The 21,733-nt window shown below is 49.3% G+C and overlaps 1 protein-coding gene across 3 annotated transcripts; it reads right to left on the reverse strand.

Moving 5' to 3' along the window:
* Positions 2,595–16,379, reverse strand: TBC1D21 (TBC1 domain family member 21). Of its 3 annotated transcripts, XM_005685190.3 has the most exons (11): positions 16,169–16,379; positions 9,021–9,128; positions 8,783–8,886; positions 7,789–7,883; positions 6,910–7,020; positions 6,664–6,764; positions 5,693–5,789; positions 5,260–5,360; positions 3,856–3,972; positions 3,117–3,200; positions 2,678–2,751 (listed from the first exon to the last, which is right to left on the reverse strand). In XM_005685190.3, the coding sequence occupies exons 1-11, from the start codon at positions 16,226–16,228 to the stop codon at positions 2,719–2,721; spliced, it is 1,011 nt and encodes a 336-aa protein (XP_005685247.1). In that variant the 5' UTR covers positions 16,229–16,379; the 3' UTR covers positions 2,678–2,718. The 3 variants fall into 3 exon arrangements, with proteins under 3 accessions (XP_005685249.1, XP_005685247.1, XP_005685248.1); XM_005685192.2 differs by lacking the exon at positions 6,910–7,020 and having other exon boundaries at positions 2,595–2,751; positions 16,169–16,354; XM_005685191.3 differs by lacking the exon at positions 9,021–9,128.

The following is a 21,733-nucleotide window of genomic DNA, read 5'->3' on the forward strand; positions in this document are numbered from 1 at the left end:
TGACATCTTCATCTCTGCCACTGCCAGAATCAAACCATCCCTACAGCCACCTCCGCTGTCATCAATTAATCACACTTTCTGCCACCATCCACCCCCCCACCACCACTGATACCAACAATATTGCTAACAACCACCATTATCACCAACACCCCCCCCCCATCATCACCCAGACTTATATTGCCACCTCTGCCTCCACTACTGCACCAGTTTTGACATCAACGCTACCACCACCACCACCGTCATGGACATCACCACTGTGGTCCTTATTGACATCATGACTACAGCCATTCCCATCGTTACCAACATTGCAGCTCCTCCCACCCACTGTCCTCCTCATCGCCATCATGCCTGAATCACCGCTGTTGTCATTGGTGCCACCGTCACCACCTCTCATTGCCATCTTCTCTCCTAGAACCATGTTCTTCCTTCAGAGCACAAAAGGAATGTGCAGTTATATATTCTTCAAGGCGATTGTCTGGTTCCCACTCAACTGCGACTGCCGTGGAAACAGGGATTGTGTCCTTCTTTTCCCCATGGTGGAATCCTCAGTGCCTGGACAGTGCCTCGCAGTACGGACTCCATAAATGTCTGTTGAATTAGCAAATTATTTAGACCCACACAGTCTCTACACTGAAGGGAACTTAGTGCTCTTGGATCTGAATGCTCCCCATAGTTCTACCTCAGGACTGGACTTTACTAGAGGGGAAAAAAAAACATGGGGTGATAAAAGTGATAACTAAGAGAGAAGAAGCCTGTGCTGGCTCCCTGATGCACACGATAACAGTGTGGGAAGATCTTAATCTGCAGTCCACCAGCCAGGAGCACAGCAGGCGAGCTGAGATGTTCAGTCTTCTAAGATCTTCATTTCCATCACTGTATCACTTGGAATTTATCTGAACCTGGATCAGTTCAGCATCAAGACTTAATCCAGCTCATCTTGAAGACAAACAATGGTGTTCAGGCATGCTCCCAGTAAGTCAGAGCCTCCTTGGAGGTAACTTGGAGGAAATGATGAGCTTCAAAAAGGGGTCTGAGAGAGCGATCACAGACAGGCAGACTTCTGGACTTCCCAACCAAATTTCAACCACAGAACTCTTACTGTAGATTTTGTAATAATGGAACTCCAGTAATTTTAAAATTAGGTTTGAAAACCACTGGCCTAGGTGGCAAGTACTTGAATTGCTTAGTTGTGGAGTGGATGTTTGTCATTGATGTCCCAAGCAAAAATCATAAGCCAATTAATGCCACTAGGCGAAAAGAAGCATTAGAAGATGCACATGTGACATTTTTATGGACTCTTCCCAAGGCCACAGTTAGCTCATCTTTTAATCTGGTTTTTTGTTGAAGTAGAAAACAGTTTTGTTCCTAGAGAACTGTATTCCACACAGGATCCTTATTTAGATAAATTGTCTTGGGAACAGAAGCTTGAGGAGGTGCACAGTATATGAATTTACCCATGTACCCTCTTGCCCAGCAAATGCTGGCTTATTAACCTTGCAGAAAAGACCCTGGATTGGGGGGGAAGCAGGACCCCACTCTTCCCAGGAACCCCCTCCAGCAGAGGCACAGCAGACAAGAGACTCAGAGCCAGCCGTGGATGGGAGATTGTCACCTGAGGGGAAGAAGACCAGCCACTAGTTGGGGACATAGTGCCTTTCCAGTGATGGTCACTGAGAGTGACAGGTGGGAGCAGGAGCATGACAATGACAGTCGTGTTTCACCCACAAGAGCCAGGTCCACAGCGAAACCGCAGACCCCTCCCGCCCACCCATCAGCCCCCTCTGAAAAAGTGTAGCCGCTGGGCAGGGCTCGTGTGTGTACACACACACGGTAGGTGTGCACACTTGCCAAGCAGCTATGGAAGCACCTGGCCAGGCCCCCGTCTCTCTGCAGGTTCAGCTTTTTCCAGCTAGTCTTCATGTCTGCCCTCAGGGTCACCCTCAGAGCGTGGGCAGGCTGGGTGGGGGGCTTGGGGCAGGCGTGCATGTTGGGGAGAGCAGGTGGCAGGAGCTTCTGCCCTCAGGGAGAGACTGCTCTGCCTGAGTCAGGGAAGAGATGCCACTATCTGGAGAGACAAAGGCTGAAAAGGGGAACTTAGTTTGAGGCAGCATTTCAGGCTGAGAAACAGAAGGTGCAGTTGTGAGGGGCTTTGAAACCAAGGAAGGAGCCTCTTGCTAGCCAGAGATTTGTGCTGTGACCTTTCCACAGGCTGCTGGGGAGGTTCTGGAAAAGCAATGTCATGTATGGTTCGTGTGTGGGGAGTACAGAAGAGCCATGGCGTGGGAAACCCTGGGCTCGGGCCCCCTCTCTGGACCAGGGATTGAGCAAGCATGTTGTACGTGTCCATCTCTTCACAGGAGGCAGCCCGCTCACAGAGCCGGTTATGCCCGCAAGCCTTTGCTGCCTGGCGCAGGACCACTGCAGCCTTGGAAAACCCACAGCCCTGAGGAGTCGCTGACCAGCACCATCTCTTCCCAGTGTGTGCCCTTTCTCTAGCCCTCCCATCTCTCTTCTCATTAGACAATCCTGTCTCTGCTCTCACTCCCCACCCCAGGAAACACACTGCTCACCACAAACCATGACTCCAGAAGGCCGTTGTTATCACAGCTGTATTACCTACACCCTCACCCGAATGCCCCATCGGACTTCATGCTGACCTCACAGCTGAAGCACCACTTCATCCTGTCCATGGAGGGCGTCTGTCCACTGTGAGCAGTCTCAGAGAAAGAAATCCTTTAACGACTGAGGGACCTGGGGGAGAGGAGGTAGGGGTGGACAGACATTGGTCTGGCCCTCATTCTTCAGTTCATTCAGCCTGTAACGTTTCCCTGAGCCCCTGGGTGCCCAGCCCTGTGTCCACATCTGCCCGGAGGGATGCAGGGAATGAGGGATGAGGGCTGGGTTCTCAGGAAGCACAGTCTGCTTGGTGAAGCGCGAGTTATGCATGCAAGCAGTGAGAAGTCTGTGCAGAGCAACCCCCGGGGGTTGGCGGCAGAGAATATAGCACAAGCTGTGTCTCTGAAGTTGAACACACCTGCCGTATACTGGGCTTGGGCGACTGGGGAAGGCCTCTTGGAGGAAGAAGGGAAGAAAGACAAATAATCAAAGTGACTTACATCCTTCTGGATGAGCTCAGCGTAAACTATGCAGGCAGCGGAGATCAGCTCATCGGCATCGAGGTCAATGAGGTTGTTGCAGGCCTGTGCCAGAAGAAGGTGGGTGGAAGCGGGTCTCCCTAGGCACAGGCTGGCACAGGCAGTGACCCGCTGCTTCAAGGGGACGAGGCTGCTGCTCATGGCAGTCACTTGGGGCCACCCAATCTCTTCTCAACTAGCTTGGCACAGTGCCTGAATTTTACCATCGGAATTTTATATATTGGAGAGATGGGGAATGCAGTTTTCATTTTTGGCACTAGAGGGTCCCCAGGGTTTCCCCAAGTGTTTCATGGGATTCTGGGAGGACTCGTTTTATGATGGGGGTGCCATCTAAGATGTGGATCAAAGACTTCAGCTGCTTTTCAGAATTGTTGGAAAACTCTAGGTCTTTGTCACAGGAGGACCCTAGGGCCAAAGAGTTAACTGTCAGTCAATCCAGCCTCAAGGTTAAGAACTGTTCAGGGGCTCAGCTCCCCCAGATGCTAAACAGGGGTACTGGTGATGATGATGGCTATCACGCCTCTGTGTCAGGCTTGTCTGGAGGTTTACATGAGCTGGTCTATCCAAGCACTTGGCACAGTGTTTGGAGTATGTCAGTCTCCCCGGTATTGCCCAGGGGCAGCCAGGGCCCCTGAGTCTGTGTCAGGGGGCTCCGGGAGCCGGTGGGGCTGGGCTGGGCTTGGCTGGAGGACGCTCTCACCAGGAGGATATCGTCGCCTGTCATGCTCTCCTGTAGCACCTGCGGGCGCACCATCTGCAGCATGCTGTAGGCCACCAGCACCTGGAAGTTCCTGCAGGGCTTCCCTGTGAGCAGCACCTGCAGGGGCCAGTGAACCGCAGTCTGGCCTGTGGTCTGAGACCACAGGTGCCCTTAGGATGGTGCGGTACCCACCAACCACATGACCCGTCAGCCATGCCTGGGCCTTGCTGCCCATGTGCTCATTCACTGACTCTCATTCATTCATTCAAGCTCTGGGGTCCTAGGCATTGTGCTTGCTATTGGGGGACTCAGGGAAAAAGGCTTTAGGGAATTCATCAGCTAGAGGGAGAGAGAGAGAAAGAGAGAAGGAAGAAGGGAAGGAGGAAGGGAGGGAGCAGGAAAGAAGAAAGAGAGAGACAGGGGGAGAGAATGCCAAGAATGACTGGGTAACTCTCTGTAGCTTCGAGTGGTGCTTTGGCAAAATAACAGTTGATGGAATGTCAGCAATCCAGGGGTGTCACTAAAGGCCTGGTGGTTGAGCACGGAGATCAACAGGCCAGAAGTGAGGAGTGAGGTAGGAGGAGTTCACCTGTGGGGCACTGAATGCCAGGCTGAGCAGTGGGCCCAATCCTGCAGGCAGCAGTGGCCATGGGGTAGGGCGGTGGGTGTGTTCCCTGGGGAGTGCATCTTGCCCTGGAGACTGGGGTCAAAGAAGTGCAGGTGTGACCTGTCCTTGGGGAGCACCTCCCTCTCCAGGAGTCGGGGCTCAGAAGGTGTGGGCACTCAGCTGGAGGGGAAGGCCAAGGAAGAGGTGGCTGGGAAAGTGAGAGCAGAGTGAGGGCCCTTGGGCAGGCAGGGTGGCAGGGAAGCTGAATACAGATGAGGCTTCTGCTGCACGAGCCTCGATGCCCCTCCTGCCTGCACTGCCCTGAGAAGGTGCAGTGGAGGGCTAAGATGAACAGAGGGATCAACTGATGTTCTCATATCTCTCAACAGGGCAGGAGCAGGGTCATTGGCCCAATAAATCTCACTGAGCTGTATTCAAAATGAAGTGAAGCGAAAGTCGCTCAGTTGTGTCTGACTTTTTGCAACCCTATGGACCCATGGAATTCTCCAGGCCAAAATACTGGAGTGGGTAGCCTTTCCCTTCTCCAGGGGATCTTTTAAACTCAGGGATCGATCCCATGTCTCCTGCATTGCAGGCGGATTCTTTACGAGCTGAGCCACCAGAGAAGCCCAAGAATACTGGAGTGGGTAGCCTATCCCTTCTCCAGAGGATCTTCCCGACCCAGAGATGGAACCCGTCCAAAGCCGGCAGTAAAGGGAAGCAAGGACAAGGGCCTCCCTGCCGCCTGCCCCAGGGGGAGAGCCTGTTCCTCTGCCCCAGAGCAGCAGGCACCTCACCTCCCAGAGCCTCCAGACGTCGTCGAAGGTCTTGAAGGCACGTTGAAAGCAGAGGCAGAACCAGGGGAAGAGGGATGGCACAGCCCCCGCACCCTTCCCTTCTGTGGGGAGAGAAGCCCAAGGGCCATGGTCAGGGGATGGGAGATAAAGCAAAAACACACATGGGCGAACAACAGCACGGAAACACACTTGGGAAATTTAAAAAAACCCAGGCGGTCATATTTCCATCTGCCCTTGGAGACTATTTGGGGTGGATTTTCAACTGTCCAGATTCTAACCCCATCCAGATGAACCCTCCTCCCAAATGATCTCACCAAATGATCTCACTTCCTCCCCCACGCTTGGGAGCTGCTGGCTTAGACTGGGTGCCGGCCCCTTCCCACGCCTTCCCTGGGGCTGAGGGAGGTGTATGGTAGCAGAGGGGGCCACTCACTTAAGTGCTCGGCAAACACGGGATCCAGGAAGTCGATCAGGGTGTTGAGCATGTCGAGGTTCTTCCCTACCCCGATGTTGATGACACAGCTGTGCTCCTGGGATAGATGAGTGGGCAGGAGGGACCCCCTTGAAAGCACTAGATGAGTCAGCCTTGCTCCATCAGCTTCCCAATGCTGGAGGCCCTGTGTGTGTCTGGCTGGGCCTGGCCTGAGTCTCTGTATGTGTCTGGGTGTTGGAGTATGGGTGTTTATAAACACACATCTTGTCTGTGTGATGTGTGTGCGTGGTGGGGTTGTGGAGATGGACCAGATATGGCTCACAATGCAGTGAACTCAGGTATTCTTCCAGACACATACCATGGGTCTGAACCAATCAGGACAAGGAAAGCGCAGTGGCACGTTGTTTCAGGGATGGAGAAGGGGATGAGGGTGGGTTCTGGGCAGCCTCTTACAGATCATGAGGAAAGGGAGTAATAGGGAGCAGCACCTTTAAAGCTCTCAACCTCACAGTGTGGGAATACCGAGTGCCTGGAGGGCCTGGGTGCAGGTCAAGTAAAAGTAGCAATGAAAGACAAGAGTGAAGACGAGGCCTGGAATGTTTGGCTGAGGTTTTGGGATTCTATTATGGAGCCTATAGGGAGCCATGGAGGGTTTGCAGGAGCAGAGCCGTGTTTGAGGCAGGGAGAATGCCAGGGGAAAGGTGCCCTCATTGGGCCTTTCCAGACTTTTCAAGGTTTGACAAAAGCTGGACCCAGTGCATCGCTATCCTCGTTTCTCAGTTCCAATGCTTCCACCCCCCAACCCAGAACAAACCCCACTAGGGCTGCCATTGCCTTTTTCTGGGAGAAGCTCCTCTGGGACGCAGAGGGCTGTTTCAGGGCTGGAGGAAATGACGGGCTGCCAGTGCCTGCCTAACCTCAAGGGGTCATTTGAGGAACGCGGAAGTCCTTAAGCCAGGCCCAGCTCTCACCGTTTTCTGTAGGAAGAACTGGAAAAGCCAGAAGGTCTCATGGTCATGTTCTAGCATCAGCTGGAAAATCATCACCATCTCATGGAAGCCCTGCTGGTACTCTGGAGTGAATGAGGGGCCAGTGAGGAGGGGCTGGGGTGGGGAATGGCGGGGGGATTACGGTGGAGCCTGGGCTGGGGCAGGGGCACTGTCCCAGGAAGGAGGTGAGAAGGGGGAGCCGAAGGGAGGCCCCGCCCTGTGGCTCACCTGCTTGCGTGTTGCAGACATAACTCAGGAGCAGGATCTTCTCCAGCTTCTTCTTATCGAGGAGGACATTGCCCAGGGGGTCTTTGTCATAGAGTTTTTTAATGTCATATGCTAGGTTGGGGGCAAGGGACAGGTGGGTGTCACCAGGTCACATCTAACAGAATGTCCACGGGTGAGTTTATTACCCCCAACCCAAGAGGGCAGGACCCAGGACATCCTGGGAAGGGGGGAATGAAAAAATTTACATCAGGGACTTCCTTGGTGGTCCAGTGGTTGAGAATTCTCCTGCCAGTGCAGGGCACAGAGGTTCTACCCCTGGTCCGGGACCTAAGATCCTACATGCTGCGGAGCAACTGAGCCCGAGTGCCACAAGTACTGAGCCCAGACGCCCGAGAGCCCGTGCTCCAGAGCAAGATGAAGCCACTGCAATGCAAAGCCCATGCAGTGCAACAACAGAAAGCCCATGCGCAGCAACCAAAAATAGAATGAAAAAAGATACACCAGACCACCACGCTTTACCCTTCACCACAACCTGAGATGCCTGGAATTTTTCCTGCCTCCAAATCTTTGGCCAGTCTGTACCCTTTGCCAGGAATGTCCCGCCTCCCTGCAGTTCAAATCCAACCTAGTTCAAGGCCAAGATGGGAAGAGATGTAGACAACCAGCGAAAGCATACACCCAGAGACACACACTGCTGGGCCCCTTGGGGCAGCTGGTGGAGCCAGGCTGGTAGAGTAACCAAGATTGAGCCGGCAAAATTCGCAGCATGTGTCAAGGCAGCACCCAGGAACCAGGGCACAGACGTGACATGGGAAGAGCCAGTGAGGAGGGCTTCCAACCCTCCCCTCTGCCGGGCCCAGCCCACCCTCCTCGGCTCACTGATATTGTTCCGAGTCTCTATGAAGTTCCGGTGCAGGTTTTCCAGGAGGGGCTGAATCTTCTGGTACATCTGGCATAAGGCCTCGTAGTTCTTCCTGTGAGGATAGACCCGAGGCTGAAGGAGGCATCCTTCCCTGCAGGCCAGTCGGGGGAACTCCGAGCAGTGCCCTGACCCAGGCGGTGCGCACTCCCTATGCTGCCTCCCATCCCCCCAACTTGCCCAACCCTAACCATCCTCCGATGGGCACCTGGAGTGCAGGGGAGGTGGCTCTGCAGCCTGACCCCTGCACCTGAATCCTGGATCTGTAATTTAAGAACTAGGTGTCTGCCATTAGGGGATATCATGACTTGGGGATATCACTGCCCTCCCTAAGCCTCTGTTTCCTTGTCTGTAGAGTGGGGTTAACACTAGCACCTGTGCCTCAGGATTGGAAGGACTGGATGAGGCGGGGTTTGTGCCCATCATTGGAATGAGCTTAGGTGTGTAGTGGGCTGAATGGTGACCTCCAAAGATAGATCCATGCCCTAACACCTGGAACTTGTGAATATGACTTTCTTTGGGAAAAGGGTCTTTGCAGGTGTACTTAATTAAGGATCTTGAGCTGAATTATCAGGGTGGTCCTGGATCCCCCAGCTGTCCTGGAGTGTTCTCTGGCTGGCCCCTGAGCGTGTGGATATTCCCTACCTCAAGAAGGCTGCACAGGCCTAGGGATGGCTGGGCTGGGCTGCGCAGGGTGGCGGGGCAGTGCGAGGAGGTGCCAGGGTCGAGGGTCAAGTGTGGACTGGGTGGGGCATGCAGCATCCAGGGTGGCGGTGGGGGAGGTGCCTGTGCCCCCTGTGTGGGGGTCCTGAGTCAGGAGAGCCATGGGGGTTTTGCCTCTTGAAAAGAGAAGTCCGTCTGGAGGAAGCAGCCTGGACCTAGCAGGCTGGGGTGGGCACCCCCTCCCACCCACACGGTCGCCTCCCTCCCTTGAAAGGATCTGAAGCGGTCTACCTCCTTGTGCTGTCCACCGTGAGCCGCTCGTCCTGGGAACTCTGCCATGAGTAGTAGCCCGTGAGGAACTTCCAGGCTTCTGTCCTCACCGTGGGGTGCAGGCCCTGGGTGCAGGCAGAGGTGAGAGGTTGTGAGCCCCCTGAATGCCTGAAAGAGCCCCCTCCAATGCCATGCCCACCCCGTTGCCCACCCACGCCCCCAGTTCCAGGGTGAGGCCGAGGGTAGCTTAGGACTGTACCCTTTCCAGGATGTTAACACAAATGAAGTCTCGTGACTTGGCCAAGTGACCGTTCTCGTCAAAGAAGCTGTCCCATTCCGTCTTGTCAATGGGCGGTTTTCTCTTCACCTGGCAAGGACAACCACCTCAGCCCTCGGTTAGGAACATTTGGCTTTTCTTTAAGAGTGAGTTTTAAGTGATATACTCTGGATTTTGCAACATGAAGCAAAATTCACAGCCTCTGACTCACTTCTGAAAATTTAACCTGAGGAAATTACTGAAAATATATAGAAAAATGCTGTATGCACAATAATTTTCATTGCACACTACTTGCTAGAATGAAAAATGCAAGCACTCTCTAAACGTTGTGCAATAAGGGAATAGTTAAGTAAACTATGGTTTATATGCTCAATGGAATATTGTGAGGCATTTAAATGGATACTTACAAGGAATGAATAATAATCTGGGAAAATACAAATGTTAATGGAAAAAAACAGAAAGCAAAGCTGTATATTCAGTCTATATTCTGTCTGTGTACATACTCCATATACGTCTGTTACATATTGTAAAAACCACACCTTATATACTCAAGTGAATTGACCACTATAAAAATCCTGTTTTAAAAAAAGACTGGAAAAAAAAAAACCCTGAAAAAAAAACCACCTAAAAACAAAATAGTGATTATCTTTGAATGATAGGATTATAAGTAATTTTCCCTTTTTCTTGTATTTTCAAGCTTTTCTATAACTATAATGTATACTTGCCTGGATAATGGAAAAATAAAATAAGTACTAATTGAACACATCTATGAGATCCATTTTACCTTTTCTAGAAGAGTAAAATGGTACATCATAAGGAATGGTTTCTGTTTACATGAGGGGTGTGTGTGTGTGTGTGTGTGTGTGTGTGTGTCAGGGAAAGGTGAGTGCAGTGCACGCAAAATAGTTTAAAATACTCATAAAACAATAATTAGGAGTTGAATTCCTGTTGGAATAGGGGAAGATGCCTAGAGGAGTCTTGCATTGAAGAGAATATCTTGAAATACCACATCTCAGTCTTGAAAGTATACTGATGGACAGAGCTTGGCAGGTGAGTAGACATGTCTGATATATATATTCCCAACTTCCCATTGATAGATACCTGAATATGCATAGGTGTGACTGAAACTTAAACTTGTGTACAAGTCAACTGAAGATCTTAAAATTCTGATTCTGACTCAAAAGGTCTGGGGTGGGGGCCAAGATGACACGTTTCTAACAAACTCCCAGGGCACTGCTGATGTTGATCTATTGACCACAGGTGTAGAAAGGTGTTAGAGACAAAAACAGCACTGGAAATTAAGAATTAGAGCCCACAGGCCCAAATGTGGGGTAATTTCTGCTAACTCTGTTTGGTAGAGATGGATCAAGCAATATACTTTAATAACTCATCCATGCTCCATCTTCTAAGCCAAAATAAGATATATGGGCCCAAGAAGGTACAAAAAATCTTGGCCTTGGCCTAACCTTGGGAAGCAGGGTCTGCCCTGATGCTACATTCCAATTGTATAGACATTGTTGTCTGAGCTGATCAGAGCCAGGTTTCTGCCCTCTGACAGCAGTCATGTTCTCACAACCTGTACTCAGAAACTGCAACACTTACTTGGCAGGAAGTAGAAGAGAATAGGAAGAGCAGGGCTGTGTCCTGGGATCTTTCATTATGAAAGGGAATGACTGAACTTTAGGGATATATTTCCTTACGAATTTTAGTCAATTGGTCAATTTCTACAAAAAAAAGGCAGCTGTGATTTTGATGGGGATTGCATTGAACCTCGGAGAAGGCAATGGCACCCCACTCCAGTACTCTTGCCTGGTAAATCCCATGGGCGGAGGAGCCTGGTGGGCTGCCGTCTATGGGGTCGCACAGAGTCGGACATGACTGAAGTGACTTAGCAGCAGCAGGACTGAAAGTATAGATCAATTTGTGGAGAACTGATAATGCTATTGAATCTTCTGACCCATAAAACAGAGTATATTTCTCCATTTATTTAGGTCTTCTTTAATTTCTCTCAGCAATGTTTTGTGCATTTTGGTATGTGTAGGTTATTCATATATTTTATCAGATTTATTCACAAATATTTCACATTTTGGATGCTGTTGTAAAAGGTGTCATTTTTAAACTTTCAACTTCCAGCTCCTCATTGCTAGTATTTACAGATATAGCGGATTTTTATGTATTGATCTTGTATCCTACAACCTTGCTAACCTCACTTATTAGTCTTAGTAACTTTTTTGGTGGATCAATAGGATTTGTTATATAGGCCAGCAATCAGCAAACTATAACCCACGGGCCAAATCTGGCCTTCAATCTGTCTTTTTCAAATAAAGTTTTATTGGCACAGAATCATGCCTATTCACTCATTTGTTGCCTACAGCTGCTTTCATGCTACAGTGGCCGAGTTTAGTAGTTACAACAGAGATGTATGACACACACAGACCTTACTGCTTTGACCCTTACAGAAAAAGTTTGCCAACCCTGACATAGATGGTCATGTTATCTGTGAATAAAGGCAGTTTCACTTCTTCTTTTCCAAGCTGGATGTCTTTTATTTCTTTCTCATGTCTCATGCACTGACTAGAACTTCAAGGGCAATGTCAGATAAAAGTGGTGAGAACAGACATCTTAGCTTTGTTCCTAATCTTAGAGGAAAGGCATTTGGGCTTTTATGATTTGGCGCGATGTTAACTGTAGGCTTTTTGTAGATGCCCTTTGTCAGGCTGAGGAAGTTCCCTTCTCTTCCTAGTTTGGTGAGAGTTTTATCAGGGATGGATGTTCTTCATCAATGGAGATGATCGTACGGTTTTTCATTTTTTAGTGTACTATGGTAAATTACATTGAATTATTCTGAACGTTGTCATTCCTCGGATAAACCCTCGTGGCGATGTATTATCCTTTTTAGACATCATCGGATATTATTTGCTACAGTTTTATTTAGGATTTTTGCATCAATGTTCATGAGAGAGCTTGGTCTATAATTTTGTTTTCTTGTAATGTTTTTGATTTTGATATCAGGGCAATGTTGGCCTCATGGAATAAGTAGGGACCTATTCCTTTTTTTCAATTTTTTTTAGAATAGTTTGTATAGAATTGGTATTATTTCTTTCTTCAGTATTTGGTGTAACTCACCAGGGAAGCCAGCTAGATCTGGAGTGTTCTTTATGGGAAGATTTTTAACTACAAATTCAATTTTTTATTAGATTGAAGGATAGTGTCAGAAGAAATTATTTTATTTTTGACTTTTTAAAATTAGAGATTTATCAGAATAGGGCATTTTCCTTCTAATTCACTTTAAAAAATAAACAATACAGGAAAAAGTAAGGAATCAATAAATGCATAAAGCATAAAAGTGATAGAAACCCAAAGAAATTAATTATGGAAACAAATGCTTAAGTTTCCTTAATAGTTGTAAACACTTTAAAAGCACTGGTTTTATTTTAAGCACTTTATATTTACAACTGTTTAATCTTCACAACTACCTATGAGGCAGGTGAGGTTGTTACACTGCTTTATGTGTTAGGGAACCAGAGGTCTAGAGGGTTAATTAGTGTATCTGAAGTCACACAGTAAATATCAGAGCTGAGATTTGAACCCAGAGTTGTTTGGTGCAAGAGTCAGGGTGCTTAACTCCGATGCCATGCCACCAGGGAGTGTAAAAGGCAAGGATTTTCAGTTTAAATAAAAAATATACACCCTCCTCGAGCTGTTAGGCTTTCCAGGTGACTCAGTAGTAAAGAATCAGCTTGCCAGTATGGGAGTCTGAGGAGACACGGGTTTGATTCCTGGGTCTGGAAGATCCCCTGGAGGAGGAAATGGTAACCCACTCCAGTATTCTTGCCTGGAAAATCCCATGAACAGAGGAGCCTGGTGGGCTACAGTCCATGGGGTCACAAAGAGTTGGACTGAGGGACTAAGCATGCATGAGGGCTGTTAACAAAAGGTATACTTTAAATGCCATAGGGTAAAAAATAAATGATGAACAAAGACATGAAAAAGGGGTTACACATAATGAAAGTGGCAAACCAATCAAAGCAATATTCACAGAGCACTGTAATAAAAGCATCAACATAATAGGGCAGAGATCATTAGAAACATCACAAGAAGGCATCTGCTGAGTGCTCGGAGAATCTGCATCACTAAACCTCTACCTGCAACAGTTGGCCATCTGCCTACTTCGCTTTGGCTGAATTTGTTTTTAAAAAGCCACTGACTTCCTCCAGTAAACTCTGCTTCTTTCTGCCCAGCCTCTTCTCTGTATCTCCCTGGACCCAAGCTAACTACGGGGCACCCACAAGAACTTGTAAGACATTCGCTAGCAAGCCAAGGACAAGCTCAAAAAGCCTGACCACCTGCAGAGGCCTGCAGGTTGGTGCAGGGGTGGGGGGCAGAGGCAAGGTGGGTGGCGATAGGAATTTCCACAGGAAGTCCCCTCCCTTTCTTCACTAGTACATCAACACTGCCTGTCTGTGCCAGAAACCATAGAATCTGTATCTGGGGTTCTTCAAAATAATGAAGACAGGGATCTCAATGGCCACTGAAATCCACTTTCATCCTCCTATATTCCTCTATTCCTTGCTCCGCCAGCCTGTTAACACCCACAATCTGGGTACAAGGACCTGGTCATCCAGGAGGAGACCCTGGTAGTCCATGAGGTGCTGGGTACTCTTCAGCTCTGCAATAACGCCTTTCCTAGTCCCCTAGGAAGAGCACTGCTAGGCAAAGCAGGTATGGAAATCTCTTCCTGCCTTTGTGGTGTACCTCAGCAGGGTGAAACTCCCTACCGGTAAACCTGGGGGAAGGTGGGCCATGCTTCCCCTGGAGAAGGGGGCCAGAGGTGGGAACCTTAAATGGTTCAACCTCTCTAACAGCTGTTAGTGGCCCTTGCTGCAGGCATACATTTTTCCAGCCTCTTTCCTCCGCTTCATCATTAGGTTAAGGGTTTTCTCCAGTATGTTTTAGTAAAATAAGAAAGCCACTGGAGGATAAGAAAAATTTTCTGGAAGGGTTTTTTGATGTCATGTTGATCTGAATCCTCATAGCAACAGTTGTTGTTTAGTCTTGAAGTTGTGTCTGACTCGTTGCGACCCCACGGTCTGCAGCATGTCAGCCTCCTCTGTCCTTCACTATCTCCTGGAGTTTGCTCAGATTCATGTCCTTTGAGTTGCTGATGCTATCTAATCATCTCATCCTCTGCCGCCCTCTTCTCCTTTAGTCGCCAATCTTTCCCAGCATCCGTGTCTTTTCTAATGAGTTGGCTCTTCGCGTCAGGTGGCTGAAGTATTGGAGCTTCAGCTTCAGCAGCAGTCCTTCCAATGAATATTCAGGGCTGATTTCCTTTAGGATTGACTGGTTTGATCTCCCTTGCAATCCAAGGGACTCTCAAGAGTCTTCTCCAGCACCATAATTTGAAAGCATTGATTCTTCAGTGCTCAGCCTTCTTATCGTCAACTCTCACATCCTGTGTAGCAACAGAGCCCCCAGTAAAGCCTGAGTTCAACTGTGGGACAAGACGTACTCCCAACAGTAACCATAATCGTCTCAGTGATTCCTACCAAGGAAAGAGGGGGTGTCCCAAGGAGGGCAGGCATATTAAGAGTAGACAGTTTGAGGGAGGGATGTGTGTGACTTGAGAGAGTTATCTGGGTGATATTTATCAACCCAGGTGTGGAGTGTGTATAGTAGTATAGTATCTTTAAAAAATGGCTTAGGGACTTCCCTGGTGGTTCAGTGGTTAAGAATCCACCTTGCAATGCAGGGGATGCAGGTTCGATCCCTGGTTGGGAACTAAGATCCCATATGCCATGGAGCAGCTAGAGATTCGTGTGATGCAAAGAAGAGGTTAGGTGCACATCAGAATCACCCAGAGGGCTTGTGAAACTATAGACTGATAGGCCCCACTCCCAGAGTTTCTGGCTCAGAAGATCTGAGACTTAAGAATCTGCATTCCTTATTAGACCGGAGTTGACGCTGATGCTGCAGAATCAGTCACCACACTCGGAGAATCACTGATTAGGAGATGGACTCCACAGCTTGGGCTTAAACACCACTCTGCCACTGACTGGGCTTCCCAGGTGGTGCTAGTGGTAAAGAACCCGCCTGCCAATGCGGGAGGCATAAGAGTTGCAGGTTCGATCCCCGGATCAAGAAGATTCCTGGAGAAGGGCATGGCAACCCACTCCAGTATTCTTCCCGGATGAATCCCGTGGACAGCGGAGCCCGGTGGGCTGTGGTCCATGGGGTCACAAAGAGTCGGACATGACTGGAGCAACTGAGCACAGCACAGCTGCCATTTACTAGCAGCGGGTCTGTAGGAAGTTGCTTACCCCCCTGGGCTCAATGTTGTCATTTATAAAGTGAATGTAATAGCTTCATCTACCTCACAGAGTTATGATGAGACTGACTGTAAATAAATCATTTACAACAGTCATTGTACATAACAAATGCCATATGACAGTCTGTTATTTTATTATTATCCTTCTCTAAGTGTAGAGAAATGAAGAGAGATAAAAAAGAAAATTCAAATCAAGGCCTGGTGATAACTTGCAATAAAGCAGTAACATTTAAAACTCAGGGAGAGAGGTACCCATTTTGCATTTCTGCTTTTCTATGTATCACTCTCTAAATCACAATGATTAATGAGACTCGAGATTGGTTAAGGTCATTATAATTAGTCACCATGATTTTGAAAAATATACAGTGTGGAAAATTCTGACTGAGGCTGAATTCAAATGAATAGCTTCTCTTATTAATTGGACGTGGAACCACCTGCTAACAAAAGCATTACTGCCACCTGGTGGGAGCATACCAAAATTGTTGGCAAAAACACCAAGGAAAATTCAGCATCTTTAAGACAACTTGCAAACCAGGAACTCCTTAAAGTTAGAATGTCACATATGGGAGAAAAGTAACACTGGCTTAGATAGAAGGGTAAAGAAAGGACTTGTGTTTTTTAGTCCTGTTGTTGGTGATGATGGTGAGACCAAGGTTTGACCTACCCTGCTCCACCTTCTAGGCCAGCTCAGGGTTCCAGTCCTTCCCACCCAACAGGGAGAAATAGCCCTAACGGGAAAATATCCCTAATGCAAACCAGGGATTGGGGAGGGAGGGACTCGGAGCTGATGAAGAACACCCACCAGGATGAAGGAGGCCGACTGCCTGGCAGAGAGACTGTTTTCGGGAGAGAGGGTGGTCATGGCCCCTGCTGGCTGTCTTCAAGCAGCCTCTGACTGGAGTTTACTTGGAGCCCTAAGTGATGCTTTAATTAAGCAGGGGAAGGTGGTCTTCCTTTCGGGGGATGAGTTGCTTTCCCAGGAGGAACTGGGCCTCTGCTGACCTCCCATACTTGAACAGAGCCAGCCAATATGTCACAAAGCCCCTGGAATGCTCATCACAATGGCCTTGGAACATGGGAGCACTCAACTTTAGAGATCAGACACACCCAAGAACCGAGAGGACTAAACCTCCCAGTCACCCAGAAACAATTGTAGTACTCACAGGATGTGTAACGGGGGCTGGGATCAGAAGACATGTAGACCAGTGTGTTGGGCTGATCAGGGAGGGCTTCCTGGAAGAGGCGAACCAGGAAGTCTTTCCATCTCTGGCTCTCCCTCTTCCGGGCCCCCTTCACTTGTTATCCCACCAGACTAGTACAGAAACCTGGAAAGCACCTAGAATAGGACATTTAGGTCTCTTGAGTATAACTTTCAGAGATTCAGAATCAGAATGTCTGAGCTGGGGACATGGGGAACTGTATTTTGAAAAACTCCCTGGGTGATTCAGATTAGGTATTTGGATGGTAGCTTCAAGGGGTAGAGATCAGTTTCATTTATCTTTATGTCTAGAGCACTAAAGACAGTGCCCAAGTGACTGAACAAATAATTTAATTGAGGAGAAGAGTAAATGAAGCCCTTAGATCTCCTCTTACTTTCCTCTCTGTATATATTACAGAGGTTTCTATACGTGCCTCATCCCCACTCCTTCCCTGAGTTCCTTTTGGCCAAGGTCAGTGTCTGGTCCTCGTGCTTTCCCCTCCCAGTGCCAGCCCCACCTCCTGGTGGTGCTCAGTATTTGCTGAATGGACCTGAGGAGCTGACTTCTCTTGGCTCCAGCATCAGTTCTCCACCTTAAGCGTTGCTTGCATTCCTGCTCAGGTCTCAGCCGTTAATGCCATCTGTCTCTAAAGCATCCTTAGTCATTAGGAGAGGATAGTAATTAGACCAACCAAATTGAAATCAGGAGCTTAGAGCTGGAGTGTGGACTCTGACCTCAAATTTGGATGTTCCCCCCTTCTGAGCCATGGATCCCCCAGCCATGAAATCAGAATACAGTCAGCCTCTGGCTTGCATGTCCTTATTAGCATAATGAATCAGCATCCATATGGAAGTCTTCAGAGGACACAATTCACTGTCTCATTTACTGTTACTGTTCTGCTCGCTTGTGGCACTGTAGGAAGCCTTTTAAATCAAAACTCTTTATTCTCTGCCTCTCTCCACTACTCCATCCCAACCTAGGAAAGCGTGACAGCCTCTTCCTCTGGATCTGTTGCCCCTAGGTCTTCAAGGAGCAGGAGGTGGGGCAGCTTTGAGTAGGGGAGGGGTGGAATAAGGACAGAGCAGCCTCTAACAGCAAGATACCTTCCTTCTGCGCCTTTCGAAGCAAATGTCTAGAGCGTTGGGCATGGCGAGGGCATTACTCACCATTTGGGATTATCTATGCCTCTGTTCCTCCACATCAACAGCGCCGACAACTGAGAATTAACTATGATTTTGCCTCGAGAAGCTGAGGATCAGGCAGGGAGCTGGAAAATTTGAGTGCTAAATCCGATATGGCTTCTAAAATGAACATGATGGGCATAGATCATCTACTGAACTTCCTTTCACCTCTGGCTCCTTATCTGCAAATTGCAGATAATAACCCTTCCCCAATTAGCCAGTATAGTTTGGTCATATCACAAAAGCCTCATAGCAACTGCATGGAGACTTAATATTCAAACAGGACCCTGTGCTGAAGTGAGAGGGATTTTGAGCCCGGTTTCCCCTCTTTCTGACTCTTATAAGGTATTTTCATGTGTCAATGTCATTTTCTCTAGGGCTGAATGGTCCTTCCCATGTCCATTTATTTGCATGTAGCTCAGCTGGTAAAGAATCCATCTGCAGTGCGGGAGACCTGGGTTTGATCCCTGGGTCAGGAAGATCCCCTGGAGAAGGGAACAGCTACCCACTCCAGTATTCTGGCCTGGAGAATTCCATGGACTATATGGGGTTGCAAAGAGCCGGACGCAACTGAGTGACTTTCACTTTCCAAATTCTGTAGATTCTCCTGCATTACACTCCCCGCCTCCCTGGTGGGGGCCCACTTTTCTGCTTTAAATTTCCGTATGTGGGGATTCTTCGGGGCACAAGAATCCCAGGTTTTAAAATATTATTCTTGGTATTAGAGTGTGGGTAAAGGTTGGCGAGATGGAGCATTTGTTATTAGAGAAGTCCTGGGAGGGAGAAAACCTCCCAGTCCATCTTTGCTCTGAGGACTCTGATTGTCCAGGGGCTGCCAGGACAGTGGTGGGGAGGCGGACTCGGAAGAGAGAGTGGCTATGGGAATCTCTTGGTTATAACTTACCCCCTACCCCCACCAGAGCCTATAGATCTATGCCTGTTCCACACTGCATATTTATTTGCTATTTGTAATGCCGATCTGGGTTTGATCCCTGGATTGGGAAGATTCCCTGGAGGAGGGCATGGCAACCCTCTCCAGTATTCTTGCATGGAGAATCCCATGGACAGAGGAGCCTGGCAGGCTACAGTCCACAGGATCGCAAAGAGTCGGACACGACTGAAGGGACTTAGCAGGCACACACGCAGTGCTGATCTGTAGTACAGTTTTTCTGAACTTCTTAAATAGAAGAAGTAGGCAAGGGAACCCCAGTGATGCTGAAACATGCCTCAGTTCCCTGTATGGAAATGGTGAGAGGTGCCTGGCGGAGTGACATACAGTGCTGGTGTGATGAGAAGGCTCGTGGGCTTTGAAGCCGGAAAAACCCAGGTTCAGATCCTGACCCTGCCTCCCAGCCCCGATGTGAACTTGGCCCCACTTGTTGGGAGAGACCATTTCGTTCGTGCTGTCTTTCCACCCCTGCTAGGCATGTAAGAGTGGGCCTTAGGCTTGGGGCACTCCCTTGCCAAGAGATAGGGAGCCCTTGCCGGCTATGCTGGACTTACTGCCTCGTGGGGGGTGGTCTCTCCCTGTTTAGATCTGGTGTGTGCTCCTTGGTTCTGCTTGAGTGTGTGCATCGTATGGCACCTGGCCAATCCTGCTGCTGTATCTCCACCCGGCAGGGAGGGAAAGGGGGCTTTTTGGGGCCCCGGGGGACCGATGCCAGCTACTGAAGCTGGCCCTGCTCTGTCGCTTCTCCGAGTGAGTAAAGCACTCTTTCCTCCCGTGCCTGTGTGAGTTGTGTCTGTCTTGGTGACCCTGGCACACTTGCAGACCACGGAGAAGGTTGACATTCTGGGCTGCTGGTGGCAGGCATTGCTGTGCTCTTTGCTCTCCTCCATGCAGTGGGACTCCCCCCACCCCCACCCCAGAGGTGGTAACACATGTCATTTGCTTGACACCATCTCTTAACCTTTCTGAGTCTCGGCATCATATGTCCTGACCGTGGGCGGGGGGGGGGGGGGGGATGATAGCACCTCATGGAACAGGTAGGTATGAACCAGCATGTGTTGAGAGCTGAGCAGGGTCCAGGAGCCCAGGGCACGGGCATGGTTAGGAACCTCAGCATCACCATTAGTATTACCAATGCCCAAGAAACATCTGTGAAAATCTCTATGAACTAGACTTGAGTCAAGATGCCGCCGGCTTCCACCAGGCTTGCAAGAACATCAGTGCAAAAGTTCAAAGAGCTTGTGAGCCCGACAGTTCCTGTTTCTCTGCCTTTTTCCAGGAACCCGAGGACCATGGTTGCTATGAAAGCGGGGTGAGGCCCGTATTAGAAACCAAGTTCACTCCAGTTCCCTTCATGTCAATGCAACATGACACGACTCTGTGAAATGAGATGCACCGGGTCCCTGTAACAGTTATCAGGTAGCCTCCTTCAAAGGACACCTACCCGTGACTGTCTAGTCTGGGGCATGCTGCCTCTTGGTGTAAATCACATACATTCTGATTTGATTTCACTGCGAAGTGCCAACAACCTTTCATGCTAAAGCAGTGCTTTTCTCTTTGCCCCTCCTTGTGGGGAACCGGGATAAGGTTAGGTTTTCGGCAGCAGGTTTTTTGCCCTCGCCCCCATGGAGTGCGGTATTTCTGACAATGCTGGAGACAGCTGCACCTCATGTGTCACTAGCGGGAGGGAAAGAGAGGGCTGGGGGTTGCGGGTGGAGACAGCTGTCTTCTGAGCGTGTGATGTTGGAATTCCCCAGAGCAATACCCTGCCCAGCCACCTGAAGTCCCTGGAGCCAGTTGGGGTGTCCTGGGTTATTTGCTGCACTAGGGGCCAACCTCATCATCTTGGGGAGCCCTCCCTTGCTCTATCCTTCCCCTTAGTTAGTTGAAGATGACACCGCTTGTCACTTTCAATCCAGCTGTCATGCACGCCGGGAATAACTCGTAGGAGCAATTCTAGGTAGAAACCACCACAGTCAGCAAAGAAGAGGTGCTTTCAGCCCTGAGCAGCTGTCCCCACAAGCTCTCCCCTGCTCTCAAGGTGGTCTTGCTCCTTAGGGGGTCCTCATCATGGTTCTTCCTGACTCTTGCCCTCCAAGCCCTGGGGCCCCGCCAAGCACAGGACTCCGATTCTCAGCGAGAGGCTGCCTCTTTCATGCTGTGCTGTCTACTGCCCATTCAGTCCCCAGGAGCCCCTGTCTCGTCCCTGGACATCCTGACCACGACTTCCTTTTAGAGGGCACCGGCTGTGTACCTCAGAGGAGGGGCTTTGTATATGTCATTGCCAACCTTGACCATCTGGTGAGGGCAACAGAAGCTACTTGCTTGGGATCGCCCAGCGAGTGGGCGGGGGGTGGAGCTAGGAACCTCCATGCTCTACTTAGACTGGCTACCAGCCAGGCCAGCTCTGTGTCATGTCAAGCTGACCCCCTCATCCTATGAGCAGAAGTGGGCATCTATGAACCCCTTGCTGGCCCAGAGGACCATGACCCCAGAGACCAGGGGGGAGGAGGGAGCTTGCTCTAACTCCTCATCCAGGCTTTAGAATAGTTATTCCGTCCAAATTCAGAGTGTGCAGTGTCGGGGGAGACAGTGGAGCAGTGCTACAACCTACATGTAAAGAGGATGGGAAAGAGTGAAATGGGGAGGAAAAAGGACAAGGAATTCCAGCAAACTCCAGGGACGGCTAATGGAGAGAGATGACATGGCTAATTACATCTCTGAAGGCTATCTGTTCCAAAATGAATTTTTAATGAAAAAATAATGCATTTCCCCTGCAACTGAAATCCAAGAAGAAAAGGAATGGGCAGCGTCTCCCAGCGCAGGCAAGAGCCTCTGTGTGTCCGGTGGCGTCTCTGACCACTTGACCTGAGTCCCTTCCCAGCATCATCACCCACAGGGTGATACAAAGCAGGCGCAAGAACCAGCAGTGGGAGCCTTGCACACACAGGGCTGCAGGGACAGCAGTGTGGACTGAGATCTGTACATCAAGCTCCATCACCTGTCAGAGCTGAGAGGGGGTTCTCTCCAGTAGTTCC

Source organism: Capra hircus, chromosome 10 (genome assembly GCF_001704415.2).
Source record: "Capra hircus breed San Clemente chromosome 10, ASM170441v1, whole genome shotgun sequence".
Lineage (NCBI taxonomy): Eukaryota > Metazoa > Chordata > Mammalia > Artiodactyla > Bovidae > Capra > Capra hircus.